At 33.6% G+C, this 20,641-nt stretch overlaps 1 protein-coding gene across 1 annotated transcript; it reads right to left on the minus strand.

The window, feature by feature from the left end:
- Positions 1 to 351: 351 nt before the first annotated feature.
- Positions 352 to 11,773, minus strand: DEFB114 (defensin beta 114). The gene is made up of 2 exons (XM_029945662.1): positions 11,680 to 11,773; positions 352 to 596 (listed from the first exon to the last, which is right to left on the minus strand). The coding sequence occupies exons 1-2, from the start codon at positions 11,735 to 11,737 to the stop codon at positions 451 to 453; spliced, it is 204 nt and encodes a 67-aa protein (XP_029801522.1). The 5' UTR covers positions 11,738 to 11,773; the 3' UTR covers positions 352 to 450.
- Positions 11,774 to 20,641: the final 8,868 nt, after the last annotated feature.

Below are 20,641 nucleotides of genomic sequence, written 5' to 3' on the forward strand. Positions count from 1 at the left end.
GAGTATCACCAAACTCTTCTGTAGCTTAAGCATTCATTTTGTGCTTAGGTTTCCTGTTCGTCAATGTCAATAACATGATGATGACATTTAGACAATTCATTAGTCTATGGGTATTAATTTTCATTAATCAGATTTTTAATAAGGTTATGGTTAAGTTGGTAAATGTTTGATTAAGTAAGTTTAGGTGAATCATGACAGAGCAAAAGTGGTTCTATAAAAGTTGTATCCATACATTAGAAAATTAACACCAGACATGCCTCTATCAAAAACCTCTAGCTTGAAGAAAATAAGAAAGGACCTACCTCATTCCACTGAATGTGTAATTAATATCTATGGAGGAAAATATCAATATTGGCTTATGTATTTCTTTATTACAGAAATTCTGATTATATTCCTATACCTCTCTACACTGGTGTATGAACTTCTTTGGTCACAGGTACATCTTCAAGATTAGTCTTCTTCAAACAACCTCTCAACGCAGCAAATTTTACTTGGTGAGAGACATATATCAACTTGCTTTTCATTTTTAAAGCAGTGTCTTCTACAGTAACCAAATTGTTGTGAGCACCGATTAGGATCCACCAAGGTACATGTGGCTACAGTGAAAGAAGAGTAACTGAAATTACTGATCTCTTATTTAAGAATATATTGTTTCTGATTACAGAAAAGTACTATGTATACATTGCAACAAACTTAGAAAAATGCCAAAAAATAAGAAGACACTAAATTATTACACATTTCCACATATATACAATATTTAAATATGTTTTAAGTTAATACATATGAATTTTTAAGTCATAATTATTCTCAACAAGATTCACATTTTTTGGAGCTACATAATATTCCCTGGAAATACATGACAATTCATCCAATGTTTTCAATTAGGTAATATTTAAAATTTTAATATTTTAGGATTATGATACATAGCAAAATTTAAGTACATATTTTAATATTCACATATTCATGACAATTGTGGGAGGTAGACCCACACCAACAATATATGTAAAATTTGCTTCCAAATAAAATGGTATCCAGTGAAATTTTAGCTTTTATGCTGTTGATATTTGTTTTGAATGGTTTTTCTTTTTTTAATTGTTCATATACTCGGCTTATTATGTTGTTATGTAATTTTTTAAGAAGAATTCATATGAGTTCTTTAAAAAATTTTAAATACTTTATTTTTTAGAGTAGTTTTAGATTTATAACAAAATTGAGAGGAAGGTGCAGACATTTCCTTTATACTCCTGTCCTCATATATGCATAACCTTCCCCATTATCAACATCGTTCACCAGAAGTGTACATTTTTTAGTGAGGATGAACCTACATTAGCACATCATAACCCACCCAAAGTCTGTAGTTTGTACTACGGTTCATTCATTGTGTTGTATATTCTATGGATTTTGACAAATGTGTAATGACATATATCCCTTATTATAAAATATCATACAAGGCATTTTCAATGCCCTAAAAATCTTCTGGGTTCTGCCTATTCATCTCTGTTCCAACCTTTTAGCAACTACTGCCTTTTTTATTGCCTTCATAATTTTGCCTTTCCTAGGATGTCACATATTTGGAATCATACAATACACAGCATTTTCTGATTGGTTTCTTTCACTTAGTAATATGAATTTAAAGTTCTCACATGTCTTTTCATGTCTTTGATGGCTAATTTCATTTTTGCACTAATTAACATTCCATTGTCTGGATATAATACAGTTGATTTATCCCTTTACTTACTGAAAAACATCTTAGATGATCCCAAGTTTTGGAAATTATGAATAAAGCTGCTTATAAACACTTGTGCAGGTTTCTGTGTGCCCATAAGTTTTCAACTTCTTTGGGTAAATACTAAGGAGCACAATTGCTGTATGATATGGTAACCATATATTTAGTTTCATAAGAAACTGTCAAATTGTCTAACAAAGTGGCTGTACCAATTTGCAATCTCACCAGCGATATATGAGTTCCTATTGCTCAATATCCTCACCAGAATTTGTTTTTTTCCTGTATTCCAAATTTGAGGTCTTTTGAGAGGGTATGAAGTGTTACCTCATTGTTTTAATTTGCATCACCCTGATGACATATGATGTGGAGCATTCTTTCATGTGCTTACCTGCCATTTGTGTACCTTCCTTGGAGTGATGTCTGTTAAGGTCTTTAGCCCATTTTTAAATTGTTTTTGTTTTGTTTTATTATTGTTGAGCTTTACAAGTTCTTTGTATGTTTTGGATAATGGTCCTTTATCACATGTGTCTACTGCAAATATTTCTCCCAGTCTGTGGCTTTCATCTCATTATCTTGTCATATTTCTCAGAGCAGAAAATTTTAATTTTAGTCAAGTCCAGTGTATCAATTCTTTCTTTCATGGATTGTGCCTTTGGTGCTGTATCTAGAAAGTCATTGCCATACCCAAGATCATCTAGGTTTTCTTCTATGTTATGTTCTAGGAGTTTTATACTTTTACATTTTACATTTAGGTTTATGAACAATTTCAAGTCTATTTTTGTAAAGGGTATAAGATCTGAGTCTAGATTCTGGTGTTTATTTATTTATTTATTTATTTATTTTTGGTTTTTGTTGGTTTCTTTGGTTTTGTTTTTTGCTTGTGACTGTCTAGTTGTTCTAACATTTGTTGAAGAGATTATCTTTCTTCATTATATTTCCTTTGCTCCTTTGTCTAATATGAGTTGGCTATATTTATAGGGATTTTTTTCAGGGCTTTCTGTCTTATTCCATTGATACATTTATTCTTTTACCAATACCACATTTGCCATGTTATAGTAAGCCTTGAAGTTGGATAGTATCAATCCTTCAACTTTATTCATCTTTCACAGTGTGTTGGCTATTCTGAGTGTTTGCTTCTGCATATACCCTTTAGAGTAACTTTGTCCGTATCTGTAAAATAACTCACTGTTAGTTTTGTTGAGATTGCATTGAATCTATAGATGAAGTTGTGAAGAACTGATTTCTTGAAAATATTGAGTCTTCCTCTCCATAAACATGAATTTTCCCTCCATATATCTAGTTCTTTGAGTCCATTTATTATAGTTTTATAATTTTACTCATGTAGATCATTATATTTTTATTAGACTTATACCTAAGTAATTTTTGGGGGTGTTATTAAATGGTATTGTTTATAATTTCAAATTTTACTTATTCATTATTGGTGTATAGGAAAACAATTGACTTTATATGTTAACCTTGTATCCTACAATCTTACTATAATCACGTATTTGTTCTATCCATTTTTGCTTCATAACTTTATTCTCTGTTGCTAGGCACACACACATTAAGAATTGTTTTATCTTTTTGAAGGATTACCAAGAGTTTCTTATATTTTAAGGATAATAATTTTCATGTCAATTTGTAACAAATTTTTTTCTATAGTTGTTTTTGTTTTGTTACTTGTGTTTTTGGATGATAATAGTTTTATTATAAGATAATGCATGCTCATTTTCTAAATGTAAAAATCTTATAACCTAAACGTGCAGAAATATACAGAACAGTTAATGTAGTGCTCTACCTTCACTATAAGATATTCTTTCCTGAAGTCTTTTCATTTTTCTAATTTACTATAGTATTTTCCCTTTAAATCAATAGTAATGATCAGTAATGTAATTAACTTAATTTCTTCTAAATCATTAATAATTATCTCCTATTATTTTATTTTATTTTTAATTTTTTATAATAGTTTATTGTCAAATTAGTTTCCATATAACACCCTGTGCTTCTCCCCACAAGTGCCCCCCACCATGACCATCACCCCCCTCCTCCCTCCCCCTCCCCCTTCTATCCATGGTTTGTCTCCAGTATTCAGTTGTCTCCCTTGATCTGTGTCCCTCACTCTTCCCCGCTCTCTTTCCCTCTTCTTCTCCCCATGGTCCCCTGCCAGGTCTCTCCTATTAGACCTATGAATGCAAACATATGGTATCTATCCTTCTCTGCCTGACTTATTTCGCTTAGCATGACACCCTCATGGTCCACCCACTTTCCTACAAATGGCCATATATCATTCTTTCTCATTGCCATGCAATACTCCATTGTGTATATATACCACATCTTCTTGATCCATTCATCAGTTGATGGACATTTAGGTTCTTTCCATGATTTGGCTATTGTAGAAAGTGCCGCTATGAACATTGGGGTACATGTGCTCCTATGCCTCAGCACTTCTTTATCCCTTGGGTAAATCCCTATCTGTGCTATGAATTAGGTCGAGTTTTGTTAGTCTGAATGTTTATAACTTCTTTACTCTTACATTTTTGTTGTGTGTTTTTCCTCTTTTAAAAGAATTTCTTAATGTTTATTCATTTTTAGAATGCAGACAGAGCGTGAGCAGGGGAGGGGCAAAGAGAGAGAGGAAGACAAAGAATCAGAAGCAGACTCCAGGCTCAAAGTTGTCAGCATAGAGCCAGATACAGGGTTGGAACCCACGAACCATGAAATCAGAGCTGAGCTGAAATTGGACGCTTAACCCACTGAGCCACCCAGGTGCCCCTGTTTTCCCCTTTTTCTGTGCAACTGAGGAAAGTGTGTTATTATCACCCATTATTACAATGTTCTGGTTTTCTGTTTCTATCTTTCTTTTATTGAATCTTTTAAGACAAAGTTATTTGTTGCATTAAATTTATCGTTGCAATATTATCCTGTTGAATTTAACCTTTTATTACCATGAATAATCATACTTTGTCTCTAGGAATCCATTTTTTCTTACTGTCTACTTCATATAATATTAATATAGCTATTTCACTGAGCCTTTGTTGGGTTTGTATATCTTTCCCTGTTCTTTAGATTTTATAGTTTTGTTTTTGTTAAGTTTATTTATTTATTTATTTATTTATTTATTTATTTATTTATTTATTTTTTGGAGACAGAGACAGTGTCAGCAGGGGAGGGGCAAAGAGAGAGGAGGAGAAAGAGAATCCCAAGTAGGTCTGCACTGCCAGCACAGACCTCAACATGGGGCTCAAACTCATAAAACCATGAGATCATGACCTGAGCCAAAACGGAGAGTCGGTCACTTAATTGACAGAGTCACCCAGGTGCCCCTAGTTTTTATAATTTCTATTTTCTCATATATTAGCTATTTCTCATATTAACTATTCAGTACATTCAAAACTATATTCACCATATTCAAAAGATGCACTTTTATTTTTTTAACTTCACATTAATATTTATAATAGTAATATATATTGGGTGAAATATATTCTATTTTTTCTGTCTTCTTTTGTATATATTGGTTATTTTTTATAATTCCATCTTCTCACTTATTATATGTAGTTACATTATCTTTTATTATTTTTTTACTGTTTATGCTGGAAGTTTCAACTTACCAAAGTCTTATAAGAAATTATTGCTCTTTTTTCTGTGTTTCTAAGCTTCCAAATAGAAAATCATTCTATTTCTGACCAAATAATGCTTTTGAGAATTCCCTTAATATAGAAGTTCTGATTTTCAATGCTCTGTTTTCATTGGACTGAAAATAGCCTTATCACCTTCACTACTAGGCAGTATTTTCATTTGATACAGGATTCTAGATTGTAGTTATTTTCTTTAAGTATTCCCAAGATATCACTGCATTGTCTTCTGACTTCTTTTTTTGTTGTCTTTTTGAGAAGTCAGTTTCCAGTTTAATATCTGATCTTTTGAAAGTGATCTGTGGATAATCTTAAGCCGTTTATAGAACTTGAGATACTGTAAAACTGGGCATTAGTTCCTGGGATGGCTGGAAAGCTGGACTAATGTCCTGTGAACTTAGTTCATAGCTTTTTGGGGTTCCTGGGCCAAAACATACCAGTATTTCCATAGTTCTCCTCTCTTCCCAAACTGAATTACAATTTTTGCCCTGAAGGTAGCACAAGCCTATCAGATTTCTGGTCTTCAACTTCTTTCTTGCCTTTTTAAGAATAGGTAGATGCTTCTGGAGAGAAGAGCTGCCCCAGAGATTTCTCTTAACTCAATCTCTTCACTGTAACTTTTAATTGACCAGTTGACTCTATAATGCCTTTAACCAATTGTTTTGGTATTTTTTTCTTTTTGTCCATCAATCTCCCTCAGTGCATGAAAGAAGTTATATGACAAAAATTTTGTATTATAGTATGCTTTAGCATCAGGTTGCTATGCAAAACAGACTATTATAATTTTATAGTATGTTTTAACAACAGGTAGAGCAAACAAACCAGTGTTCTTGTTTTTCAATATCTTTATATGGTACAGACTGAGAGTTGTTTCTAACTGCAGAGTGAAGATGAGTTGATGGCCATGAACTTTAAGCTTGAATTTGAATGCCGGCATTTGCTAGTTACGTAACTTTGGGTAAACTCTAAGACCCTTAGTTGCGTCATCTGTAAAATGGAGGGAATGGTACCTCATTCATAGTCTTTGTGAAATATGATGAGTTAACATCTAAACAGGCTTACAGTGATGCTTGGAACATAATAGTTTCTCACAGATTAAGAACTTTTATTAATTAATAGTGAATAAAAGAGTATAGTTGAAGTTAAATCATTATTGACTACAACTTTTAGACAGGAAGTGTGCTTTTTCTGAATGTAAAGCAAGACATTGATGCAAAAAGATAAATACACAGACCTGAGAGAGAGAGAGAGAGGCTAATTAAGTACCATAATAGAGAAATATATTTATTCCAATGTGTGAACAGATACATGTTTGCTTATTGTAATTGTGTTGTATCATGGAAAAGTGATATAAAAATGGAGACCTTAAAAATTAGTAAGGGTTATTCAAATAAACTGGAGAAATATAAAAAAGACACGAACCAGGCAGACAAAATAGTATGATTCTTATCCTAGAGTTGAAAGAGTGTTTTGGTTCGAACACTGATAAGAGCACAAATAGTTTTCATCCATTGAACCTACTATGTGTCAGGTATTGTTTTAAGTATGTTGCACACATGACCTCATTTAACTGCTCTAGAACTTTGAGGTAGATGTTGTTCAGATAAGAAACCTGAGACTTTTAGGTTGCCCAGGTGGCTCAGTTGGTTGAACGTCCAACTCTTGATTTCACCTCAGGTTATGATCCCAGGGTCATGAGATCAAGACCCTATCTGACTCTGCACTGAGCGTACCCCTCTGTCCTCTCTCTCTCAAACAAAAACAAAAACTAAAACTAAAACAAAAACCTGAGGCTTTCAGTGACCAAATAAATCGCTGAAAGTTGCAAAACTAATACATGCTTAACCCAGCTTTCAACCTTAAATTGTTCCAGACCAGAATTCACATTTTACATATTTAATCCATGGCTTTTTCAAAAAAAAGTTGGAAACTGACAGATATCAGATATTCTCAGAGATTCCTATGGTAAACCTGGCTGCCTCTAGGAGTCTTAATTATTTTATGATTATAGAGGAAACTGAAGATGTGAAAATTGGAAGTTGAGTACAGAATGACAAAATGAATTCTATTAAGATGAACATGTTTACACATTCAAAGAATCATAAATAATAAATACTTGTTAATGTACTCTACATATGTTTAACAAACAGATTTCCAGACTTCAACTTGAATGTAGGAAAAATTTTACCTTAAACTAATTTAAATAAAATAATTTTAGCCCCTGTAAGTGGAATTATTTGTCAATCCCTTGACTTTGATGTGTTAACTCAAAATTAGATAAGCGGGTACTTAATATTACTTTCTGTTCCCCATCTCTTACCTAGCTCTTATTCAAGTCTTAGAGATAGATCCTTGTTTACTTTTTTATTCCTCAAATATTGTTAGTTTGGCAAGAGTTACATTTATCTCTTTTCTTATGGTTGGTGCCTGGATCTCTACTATTGAAGAGATTTCATATTGGTTAATAGTACCATCATATGAAAGTATAAATGTTCTGACATATTAATATTTGTGTTTCATTTGTTCCTTGGCTTATTCAAGAATATTGAAGAAGGTCTAATACTCTAAGCCAGGTGGGTAAAAATATAGAAAGGAATTATGACTAATTTGCAAATTACCTTAACTAATGTAAGTTAATTAATAAAACTAATCATTGCCACAAAGGAAGCATTAACATGGTATTCATTTGTCATACATCATCTTTTTGGATTGGTGGGGAAGTTATTCAGCTAACCTGTGAAATCCTAGTTAATTGAAAAAGGTTATTTATTTTAATGAGCTCCATTTTTCTTCCAACATTTTATCATAATTCTCAGGTAGCCAAATCAACTTGATTTTAAATTTAATAAACTCTAAGGGCATCTGGGTGGCTCAGTTGGTTAAGCATCCAACTTTACTTCAGGTCATGATCTCGCAGTTTCACATGAGTTTGAGCTCCATGTCAGGCTCTGTGCTGTTAGCTCAGAGCCCAGAGCCTACTTTGGATTCTTTCCCTCTCTCTCTCTCTCTCCCCTGTTTGTGCTCTCTCTCTCTCTCTCTCTCTCTCTCTCTCTCTCAAAATCAAACATTAACATTTAAAAAAATAAATAAATTATAATTGTAATAAGCTCTAGAGCACTGGGACTCATACTGTCTTCTCACAAGTATTTCAACACAGGTGACTGTCTCTCCTTCACTATTTTAGACTCAGCCTCCCATTCACCATGCAATATATCATAAAGTTTTCAAGGCCACCATGTTTCTGCCATCTAAGATCCATTCTGGCACATCTTAACAACTGGCTATACCTGGACACCATCTTGTATTCCTTCTCCTCAACTATTTCCTCTCCCCTATTTTGTTTCCTACTTCTACTTATTTTATCCCATTTCTTGATATACTGCCATATGATATTCCAAGTGGTACATATTTTGTTTACATTATCTCAGAATCTTTGCAAAACCTTATAAAATTAATGATATTTCCATCCATTGTACAGTTAAAAGAATTAAACCACAAAGGAGCCTCAGGTCCTTAACATAAACTCTGATGTGTTTGATGTCAAACTCACTCTATAAGTCACTATAGTATGCTCTTTTCACTATCTCTGTGGATTATATTACCCTTATACTAAAACACTGCCTAAAGTACTGCTCATTCAGTTTTAACCATTGTCAGCATTGTTCTCTGTCAATTTTCTGTAATTTGCTTTCCAGCATGGTATCACTCTGCTTGGATCAAAGGCACATCTTACATCTTCACAAAGTATCCACTTAGACTGAAAAGATTTATTGCTTCTTTAGAGACTGGAAGGTTTTACCAAGGGCCAAATCATACCATTGTGCAATTGGTACGTACTACTCTATGAATCCCTTCAAAGCTACTCGCTCTGATACCTTGTGTTACCCTTCCTATTTTTTAGTCTAGCAAGGACCAATTATAGAGCATTCTGTCCATTTCATTATAGACATTATAATTTAGTATCTGTTTGAATGATTAAAAGGAAAAGGAAACAGGTCATATTCCTAGATCAAATGTCTTCACTGCATTATTTAAAGTTTCCTGCAATGCTCAGCAAATGGTACAGACCCTATACATCTGAACCCTATATTTCTGAAATCCAGCTATCCTCCCATGTGACCTCACAGCTTTTGACCAAATAATCTATTCTGCTTTTACATTAACCTCAGTGTCTTCTATAGAAAACTTGATGAAATATAAGGAACAAATATGCTAGGATCTTGTATTCCAGTATTTATATTCTATTTACCACATATAGTGATTCTACTTATCACTGTATGTGCTATTCTACTTTTCACATATAGTAATAAGTGTGACCTTGAAAAAGTCTTTGATGTAATTTTCCTCTTCTTAAAAAGAGGCAATAACAGGTATCCAATAATGTTATCTGGAAGGTCAAATTAGATATCTACATGAGATGTTATGAAATGGGGTTTGGCATATGCCATACACTCCTATTTAGTTATCTACCCTTTCTTTCTCTCATCTTCTGGGTCTAAATATAAGAGTCTTATCCCCAACTTCAAAGCTATTCATCAGAGAACTTGGGACATTTTCCCAAACCTCTATAATTGCTAGTCCATAATCCCACCCTTCTAGGTGTTTAAAACAAACTTATATAAACATTCTAAATCAAGCAATTTATTGATCTATCTGAGTTTAATCAACTATAGTTTTAGGTATGCCTAGAGAATTACTAAGTCTTTTTTTTATTTGTTTCCTTAGTGTCCAACATTGTGCTCAGTGGATCACTAGCCACTCATTATTACATGATTATGAGTCGACACACTAGCACCATGCAGCTCAGCATCCTTCCTGATCATATTTGACTTCCTCAGTCCCCTTTCATGATTAATAGTAAGTGTAACTACAACTATAATCATTATAATAGTACCCAAATTGATAGACTAATTTTCAGTTTGTAGGACTTACTACTGGTACATTATTACACTAAATCGTAACTGTGTCTTTTAAAGTACATATAATTAGCAAGCACATTTTGTAGCAGGCATTTTATTTTTAAAAAATTGTGGTTGTTATTGATTCTGAGTATATTTCCTATTTTATTGTTAAAAACTTTGGTAAATCACTTAAATTCTCTGAGCAGCAAGGTTCACAAGCTATTAAGTAGGAAGCTACTATTAAAATCTAAGTCTAGGTTTGGAGCACCTGGATGGCTCCGTTGGTTAAGTGTTTGACTCTTGATTTGGGCTCAGGTCATGATCCCTCGGTTTGTGGATTCAAGCCCCTCACTGGGCTCTGTGCTGACTGTGTGGAGCCTGCTTGGGATTCTCTTTCTCTCCCTCTCTATCTCTGCCCCTCCCCAGTGCTCTCTCTCTTTCTCAAAATAAATATACTTTAAAATAAAATAAATCTTCTAAGTTTGAATTCAATTCTCTTTCTGTTGCATGCTGTACCTTTTGAAGCTCCACCTTTCTAGGTCCAAATATGAATACCTCTGTGAATCAATTTATGTCTTCATTGTTAGAGATCCTAGATTACATCAGAGGATACACCACTCAAGAATATCATTAATAACCACAAAGCACTTCATTGCCCTATGTATTTTGGTTATTTATTTTCAATTGAGTCATAAAGCCAATGCTGTGATTTCTGGGTACCTCAGTCAGTTAAGCACCTGACTCTTTTTTTCAGCTCAGGTTCATGAGTTAAAGCCCCACATCAGGCTCTGCACTGACAGTGCAAAGCTGCTTGAAATATTATCTCCCTCCTTCTCTCTCAGCCCATGCCCCACTCATGCGCTTTCACTTGCTCTCAAAATAAATAAATAAACATCAAAAAAAAAAAAAGCCATTGCTGAGTTTCTTTACTAATGCATCAACTAATTCAGCATGGATTTTTTTGCGGCAGTATGCCTTTATTTGACATTTTAGTCCTCCTGTGCTTCATTGCCCAGATATCATGTATCACTTTGTAGATTCTGTTATTGATATCGCAAGAGATGTATACTGTTATTCTCTATCACTCATCTTCCCTGGCCCAATGTATTATGCAGTCTTCACTTCTAAAGTTTGCAAATAAATTTTTAAAATTATATTTAAAAAGTAATTTAAATATCTAAAAAAATCAAGGCCAAAATATCTACATTAATCATCTCATTCTGTATACATATTAATTTTTGAAATGAATTGAGTACATTAGTATAACACTATTCTAAATGAGTAAACTGAAACTCAACATAATCAAGTGACTTCTTGAATTAACAAGGTTTTTAAGAAACTATATTTTCTATTTCATAATCTGATGTTTCTATTTTCAGCTATAAACTCTATGCTACATACAAACAAACATATATTTTACCTGGTAGAATGAAGGACACATAACACAGAAAATGGAGGAGATAGTAAAAGATCTTCATTTTGCAGAAGGAAGTTGCTGAAAGATTTGGTAACAAAATCTAGACTAGTTTTCCAAAAAGGCAAGAGACATTCACTATTTATAGTTGTCTGATGGAAGAAAGACTCTTTATCCGGAAATTGTTTTAATTTGGTGTGCTTGTCTCTGCACCATTGACTAGGGCTGTGGGCAGAATTACTCAAAATGAAAATACTTGAGATTATTGATCTTTAGAGAGAACTCTCTTAAGTGGAAGCTACCGTACACACGACATCCTTATATCGATGGTGATTAGGTAAAAATCGAAGTAAGGAGCATGCATGGAGTGGACTTAAGAGAAATACCTACCATTTTAGATGTAAAACAACTGAACATTACCATGTAAATTAAACTCCTGATTACTTTTCAAAATACATTCTAGTCACTAATTTGGTATACAAATTCATCAATATGTCCATCTACCTGAAATTCTGACATATTCAGTTATCCCATTGATTTCCCTAAACTGCTCATTGACCAAATATCAGATAGCAAGCCTCCCTTTTGTTATTAATTTTTGCTATATTTTCAGAAGCAATCTGAATATTTAGGGAGCTCTGTTTTTTCCTAGAAAAGCTCTATTAGTCTTCATTCATTAAAATGTTTTTTATCACAGTAATATAGGCACACAATAAATACGGGAAAAAAATCTTGTAAAGCGTAGAAATAGTTTTCTATGTCAGTCTCCTTATTTTTAGGTCTTCTGGTTATTATTAATGGAAGAATTAGGATCCACTTAATACTTTGTCCTTGCCTGCCAACCACAGAATGTATTATTTTGGTTTTCCCCAAGAAAAATGTGGATTCAGATCACTCACACTCCTGTGCTGTTCTGTTCCTCAAATATTTGAAAGTTATATTCATTTTTGAAAGTTCTGTAGTTTATCTTCAAACATTTAAATACATTTCCCCACCAACTTTAGTCATAACATTCAACTTTATAACTTCAAAATGAAGCTATTAGTTCCCTTGCCATTTCCTCCAACATGCCTTCCTACTTCACACATCTCATTCACCTGTTATACATTGCCATCACCTTCGTCTAGGATACTATTTGCACTCTGAATGGAGGCACTTACACTTTATTCTGAAATACAATGAGCACTTATGCTTTATTCTGTGTTACAATAAGCACTATGGATTTTATTGCCTTTTTAATGCATCTAATGTGGCAGCACTGTGCTAACCAAAGACAAATGTTGATTACAAAGTTAAGTGAATTATTACTATTATTTCACTATTCTTCTTCTTTCCTTTTATTATTATCTCTCTTCTTTCTTAGTTTTTTTTCTCAAATATTTTCAAGTCTTTTGGTTTTCCTTGTTTCATTTTTGGTTATCAAAATTTGGCAAAATATTTCTCATGTAGTTTCCTGTTAGATGTGAATAAAAAATATAAATAATGGCCATTCTTCATCCTCAAGTTTATCCCAGTATTATAGGCTCTTCCTATGTTTTCTTTGTTCTAAGAGTTTCTGAACCTGCTTAACTGCATTGAATCTACTGTTATTTGGATCTAATGTCTTTTTTTTTTCCTTCATCCAGAAATGTCCTCAGAAAAGATAGGAAATACAGGAATTTCCATACTAGAAAACATTTTTATTCTGCTCTCATGTCTGATTTTTTGGATGTAAAATTTATGTTTAAAATCATGTGAAGTCATTACTGACTTCTATTATCTAGTTTTCCTGATGAAAAACCCAAGATTAGGTTAGCTCCTTTTAAATGATTTGATTTTTTTTTTCTCCCATGACACTTTTTAGAACATTCTCTTTATAATTTATACCCCAAATTTTATAGTCACACATTTCCTGGTGTGAACGTTCTTTTTTATGCATTATATCTAGCACCACTGAGCCTGTGTCTTCAAATCTAGGAAGTATTCTCTTTTCTTTTTATATTTTTTTCTCTTATGAAGTCTTTCGCTCCTTATTCTTATATTTATTTTCTCTCCTTAAGCGATTTCTTTTAGTCAAATGTTCAAATGTTCCTCTCTAGTTTTGTCTTTACTATCTTATTTTTCTGTCTACTTATGTTGTTATTTTATGATTTAAGTATCTTTCACTTTCTGGTTTTACTATTTTCTCTTAGCAAACATATTTAGGATGTAAGTGCCCTTATTGGTTTCTCTGTTCTTTTGCCATAGAAGCAGTATTTTTGCTTTGTTCATGTACGATTTTCTTGAATCCCTCTCCACATATATTTAAAAGAGTTTTATTTATATTATTCTGCTTTCCCTGAACTGTTTTCTCAGGATCTAGGCGTCTGTTTGGTGTTGTTATCTTAGTTTCTCATGCCATAGCTTTTACGTATTGTAAAAGCAGTTCCAGGATGAAGAATTAGATACCTTGTGGTTGTAGATTGAATGGACTTCTTTAAAGTGAGCAGAAGGGGTTAGAACTCTCAATGTCTTGGAGAAAAAAGTTACTTTTTTCTGGGACACAAGTTGCCATACTAGAAATCTTAGATCTCTCCATAGGACTTGTTCTATTGAGCATGGTTTTATTTAAAATTAAAAACTCCATTAGGGAAGAACTGCATTTCTCTTGTTTGACCGTGAATCTCCAATACGTAGGGATCTTTTTATTAGAGTAGATGTAATCCAAATGAATTACTTTGGCATCTTTGTAAAAAAAAACCAGTTGATTATATATATTGAGTCTGTTTAAACACTTTACATTCTGATTCATCAATCAGTATCTCTCTCCTGTATGTCAATACTTAGCACCATTTGCTGAAGTGACTGTCTTTTTCCATTGGATACTCTTTCTTGCTTTGTCAAAGATTAGTTGGCCATACATTTGTGAGTCCATTTCTGGATTCTCTATTCTGTTCCATTGATCTACGTGTCTGTTTTTGTGCCAATACCATTAATGATTACAGCTTTGTAATACAGGTTAAAGTCTGGGATTGTAGTGCCTCCAACTGTGGTTTTCTTTCTCAACGTTACTTTAGCTCTTCAAAGCCTTTTGTGACTCCAGATAAATATTGAAGTTGTTTGTTCTGGCTATGTGAAGAGTGCTGGTGCTTTCTTGAGAGGAATCACACTGGATGTGCGGATTGCTGTGGGTAGTATCAACATTGTATCGATATTTGCTCTTCCAATTTGTCAGCATGGAATGTTTTTCTATTTCTTTGTATCTTATTCAATTTCTTTAATAAGCCTTCTATGGTTTTCAGTGTACAGATATTTTACCTCTTTGGTTAGGTTTTTCCGGAGTATTTTACAGGTTTTGGTGAAATTGTAAATGGGATTGATTCCTTGATTTCACTTCTGCTGCTTCTTTATTGGCATATAAAAATGCAACCGATTGCTGTACATTGATTTTATATCCTGCAACTTTGCTAAATTCATGTATCAGTTCTAGCAGTTTTTTTGGTGGAGTCTTTCAGGGTTTCCACATAGAAATCAGAGTGAAAGTTTGACTTCTTCCTTTCAGACTTTGATGTCTTTTACTTATTTTTATTGTCTGATTTCTGAGGCTAGGACTTCCAGTACTATGTTGAACAACAATGGTGAGAGTGGACATCCCTGTCTTGTTACTGACCTCAGGAGGCAAGTTCTCAATTTTTCCTTATTGAGGATGATATTAGCTATAATGGTTTTGGTTTTTATTCTTGTAATATACAGGATTATGTTAATTTATATTTGACCATAAAACTAAATTTACATTTTATTTGATAACATTATGTTATTTTTAAACTTTTTTAATGTTTTATTTATTTTTGATACAGAGAGAGACAGAGCATGAGGGGGGAGGGGCAGAGAGAGAAGGAGACACAGAACTGGAAGCAGGCTCCAGGCTCTGAGCTAGCTGTCAGCACAGAGCCTGACGCGGGGCTTGAACCCATGAACGTGAGATCTGACCTGAGATGAAGCCAGAGGCTTAACCGACTGAGCCACCCAGGTGCCCCGATAACATTATGTTTAAAATATTTTTAGTTTCCTTGAAATTTTTTTTCTTCAAGTTTTGATGTTTGATAAGTCTCCTAGTATCATTTGGGAAATGTTCTCCCTTATTCTATCATAGAAAAGGATTTGTGTATAATGAGTATACTTCATCATTAAATATTGAGAAGAGTTCAGCAGTGAAGCCATCTATACCTTGTATTTTGTATGTGCAAAGATTTGTAAATATTAAAAATGGATATAGAATTATTCAAGTTGCAAATTTTTTCTTGAGTGAATCTTGGTGGTTTACATCATTTGAGCAATTTTTCCTTTCCATAACAATTATTAAAGTTATTGGTATTAACATAACAGTTATTAAAGTATTGGTATAATGTTGTTTATTATAGTCTCTTATTTTTATATTAATATATTTTACATCTGTGTGATTTCTTCTCTTCATTCTTGATATCGGTCATTTATACATTCTCTCTCTCTCTCTTTTTTTTTTTTTTTGTTTGGATCAATCTGGCTAGATATTTCCAAAAATCAATATTTATCTTTTTAAAAAACTAGATTCTGTTTTTATTGATGTTCTCCTATTGGTTTTCCATTTTATATTTAATTAATTGCTGATCTTGTTTTATCATTTCCTTCCTTTGCTAAGTAAAAATAGGAGTTTAATTGAGGTATATAGTTTATAAATTTGGTTTTATTTATTTATTTATTAAAAATTTTCTTAATGTTTTATTTATTTTTGAGACAGAGAGAGACAGAGCATGAGCGGGGAGGGGCAGAAAGAGAGGGAGACACAGAATCAGAAGCAGGCTTCAGGCTCCGAGCTGTCAGCACAGAGCCCGATGCAGGGCTTGAGCCCACGAATGTGAGATCATGACCTGAGCCGAAATTGGAGGCTTAACCGACTGAGCCACCCAGGCACCTCTATAAAATTGGTTTTAATTTGCTTTTCCTTTTATAAATTATTTTTTCTTTTTTTTAAATTCTTAAAATGGAAGCTTAAATCATCCGTTTAAAACATTTCTTTGTTTTAAATATAACCATTTAAAATACTCTGGTTATAATCTTGGGCTCTATTTTTTCTATGTCTCTTTGTCTCTGTATGTGTCAGTGTCTCTGTCTCTCCTTCCCTCTCCATCTCTCTCTCTCTCATCACTCTTACAGGGGAAGCAAGGTGCTATGTTGTGGTAATCCTTATGGAATGGCCCAGATGATGTGATTTGAATCCTTGACTCTCTAACCACTTATCAAAAACTAAAGCTCTGTATTTAACAGCTCTCAAGAATGAAGCCTGGGACACCTCGGGGGCTCCGTTGGTTAAACATCAGCTTCCAGCTCAGCTTGTATCTCACGGCTCGAGTCCCACATCAGACCTGTGCTGACATCTTGGAGCTTGGAGCCTGCTTCAGATTCTGTCTCCCTCTCTCTGCCCTTCCCCCACTCGCACTCTATCTGTCTCTCTCTCAAAAATAAATAAACATTAAGCAACAACAACACAAAGAATGAAGCCTGCCAACAGCCACATGAGCAGGTTAGAAGCAGATCCTTTGATCGCCCATGAACATTGAGATGTCTGTACCTGTTTCAGTGCAATCTTTACAAAGATCTTGAGACATAATCACCACGCTAAGCTGTTTCTGGAAACCTACTCATAGAGTCTGTGAGATCATAAAGGTTTTATGCTTTTACCTCTCAGAATAATTTGTTATGCAGAAAAAAATTAATTCAATATTCTGTTTTATATTCTCTATCTTTTAATTGCCATGTTTACATTTAATGATTAACTTACACTTACTGAAATTATAGTATGACTGTGTTTAAAACTGCCACATTGTTGGGGCACCTAGGTGGCTCAGTCCATTGAGTGTCCAGCTCTTGATTTCAACTCAGGTCATGATCTCACATTTCATGAGTTTGAACCTTCCTCAAACAACCCCACTGTAAGCACAGAGCCTGCTTGGGATTCTCTTTATCCCTCCCTCTCTCTTCCCCTCTCTTGCCTCTCAAAAATAAATAAATAAACTTTCAAGCAAACAAACAAAAAACTGCCACCTTATTATTAATTTTTTATATTTTCTCCCTGCCTTTGTTTCATTTTCCTTCCTTTAGCTTATATTTTTATGATTACATTTTATCTGCCCCTTTGGTTATATATATATTTTTTGTTCTTCTGCAGGCTTTATAATATAACTCTTTAACTTTCATGTACAGTGTAACTCTGACAATCTTATACTAATATTTCCCCCTTCCCATACTTTGGGCTATTGTCATTCTTTCTGCAATGCAATAAACTGCACAATACATTATTACTTTTGTTTTAAGCAGTAAATTATCTTTAGCAGAGATTAAAAACTGAAGGAAAATATTTTACATTTACCCACAAATTTACAAATTCTATACTCAGTTTATTCCTTTGTGTAGATTCAAATTTCTATCTTGTACACTCTTCCTTTTACTGGAACAATGTTGTATATTTCTCAAAAAAGTTCTGCTGAACTTTATCCATGTTGTAGCATAAGTTCATTCTTTATTCCATTTTTTGCCAAAGTAATATTCCATCGTATGTGTATGCTACATAATGTTTATCCATCCATCAGTTTATAAACATTTGGGTTGTTTTTACCTTTTGGTTACTATGAGTAATGCTGCATTGAAGATTTGTGTGCAAGTTTTTTGCATTGAAATTTTTCAATTATCTTGCATATATGTCTGAGAGTAGGCTTGCAGAATCAAATGAAAACTCCAGCCTTACCTTTTGCAGGAATTGGTGGAATATTTTCCCAGGTATTTGTACCAATTTGCATTTCCACTAGCAGTGTAGGAGAGTTCCAATTTCTTCATATCCTAACCAGCATTTGTTAACATGTCTTATGTTCATTTTGGTCTTTTATTGGGTGGGAAGTGGTAAGTTATGGTGGTTCTGATTTGCATTTCCTTGAGGGCTGTTAAGATTAAACACCTTTCCATGTGCTATTGAACATTTGTGTATCCTTTTAAATGTACTTAGGAGAAATGTCTATTCAACTCTGTTGTCCATTTTTTAATTGGGTTAATGGGACTTTTTTATTGAGTTGTAGATACTCTTTCTATATTGACAGCTACCTTGATTGGGAGGCTGCAGGTTGTCAAAGCTACCCGTGGAGCTGAGGTGAGTTGGACTGTATTGAATGGGATAGTTTAACTGTCACAAGAGAGCCGTTCTTCCCGAGATTCAGCATGTTTTGTTTTGTTTTGTTTTGGGGTGTTTTAAAATAAATAAATGCTCCTTGGATTTTTGCAAATCTGTGGTTAATTAGGAGAGCTTTTGAAAAGTTGATTTCTGATCACTGTTTTGCTGCTTCTGTGAAGGGATAAAATTCTGAGTCTACTTATTCCATCATTTCAGAAGCCTTGCCTATGCTTCATACTATTTTTTTCTTTTTAAAAAACTATTGTAGTTTAGAACTTATACACACTTCTAGTTAGTATTATTGTGCTACCCTGAAACTCGATGGTTAAAACAAAAACCATTTTATTATGTTCATTGATTCTGTGGGTCAAAGTTAACAGAGCATAGTAGGATGCGTTACCTCTTCTATATCTGAGCCCTCATCTGGGAAGACATGAAGCTGGGAGTGAGTTCTCACTGGCTAGCTTCTCCTTCTTACCCTCTTTTATGGAGTCCATTTTTAAAAACGTACTGTAAATGTTATTCCTTATGATTTCGGACTTCTTCTTGCCAATCTGTAGTCATCTTTTGAGTGATTTTATCTCATTGCTTCAGTTAATAGCTCCTGAAATCTATATTTAAAGCACATTTTCCCCCCAAGCTTCACGCCTGTTTATGGCCAAAAAGTCTAAACCCAACATGTCATAAATGTTCCTTTCCAAACCTATGTCTTGCTGCATTTCATAATAAATGATTGCATTGTTCAGCAGTTTCTCCAAGTAAGAAAACTTGGAATGATCCTTTCCGCTTAAACCCCAAATTGATTGGACTTCTTTCATTTTCTTTATTTATTTTTTTTCCATAATATTTTATTGTCAAATTGTTTTCCATACAACACCCAGTGCTCTTCCCCTCAAGTGCCCTCCACCATCACCACCACCAAATCAGAATTCTCACCTAAATTTTTATCTTTTCCAGATATACGCTGTAGCTGTAGGTAAAAAATACACTCAGTGGAGACTTTAAATTCTACACATCAAGTATTTGCTGATGGAAATGTCTACAATACATAAGAAAGTCATGTCAATAATTATTCAATATTATGGTAGAATTAATGTGGAATGTGGAAAACAAGAAACACAATAAGTTCATTGAAGACAGGGACAAGGACAGAGTATTAAATACTGAATTATAAGATGAAGGCATTAAATAAAATTCTTAAGAACCAGGAGAGAAAACCTTTGAAATGGCTGCCTATGATCAGAATTAATTATGATAAAAGGTTGGCTCTAGAATTAGAAATGGCTTTTCTTTGTTTTCTTTGGACATTGTTGTATTCTTCCAAACAATCGTATACTTTATAGTAAGAAAAAAATACTTTAACAATGTTTTTAACTTTCTTTTATTCTCATCACATTTTACTCCCTATTAAGTTTTGATTGTTCTTATTCGTAACACGAATACTGTTGTGTTATGTGTTAAGGTATTTATGACTTTGTGTCCGGAGACTTGAGCACATTTTTGCTAAAATTATGGAAAAGTAGCATAAACCATGTCTAATGACTGGTGTGTAAAATATCATGTGAAATAACTAGGCGACTGCACAAGGCAAATAAATACGCGAGAGATAAATGGAAGTATCAAAGATGGGAGTGTTTGTCATGTGGGGAAAGGAGAACTTCTGCCAGTTTAAAAAATAGGCTACGACTTTTCTTTATTCCTCTTGGACTAATCTAACACTGGACTCACTAGCTGCCGTGATGTAGTTGTGTAAGCCAGAAGGCCAGAAGACACTCACATGAAAACAGATTTAAAAAAAAGAGAAAGCTCATT

The sequence above is a fragment of the Suricata suricatta genome, chromosome 7 (genome assembly GCF_006229205.1).
Source record: "Suricata suricatta isolate VVHF042 chromosome 7, meerkat_22Aug2017_6uvM2_HiC, whole genome shotgun sequence".
In the NCBI taxonomy this organism is placed as follows: Eukaryota; Metazoa; Chordata; class Mammalia; order Carnivora; family Herpestidae; genus Suricata; species Suricata suricatta.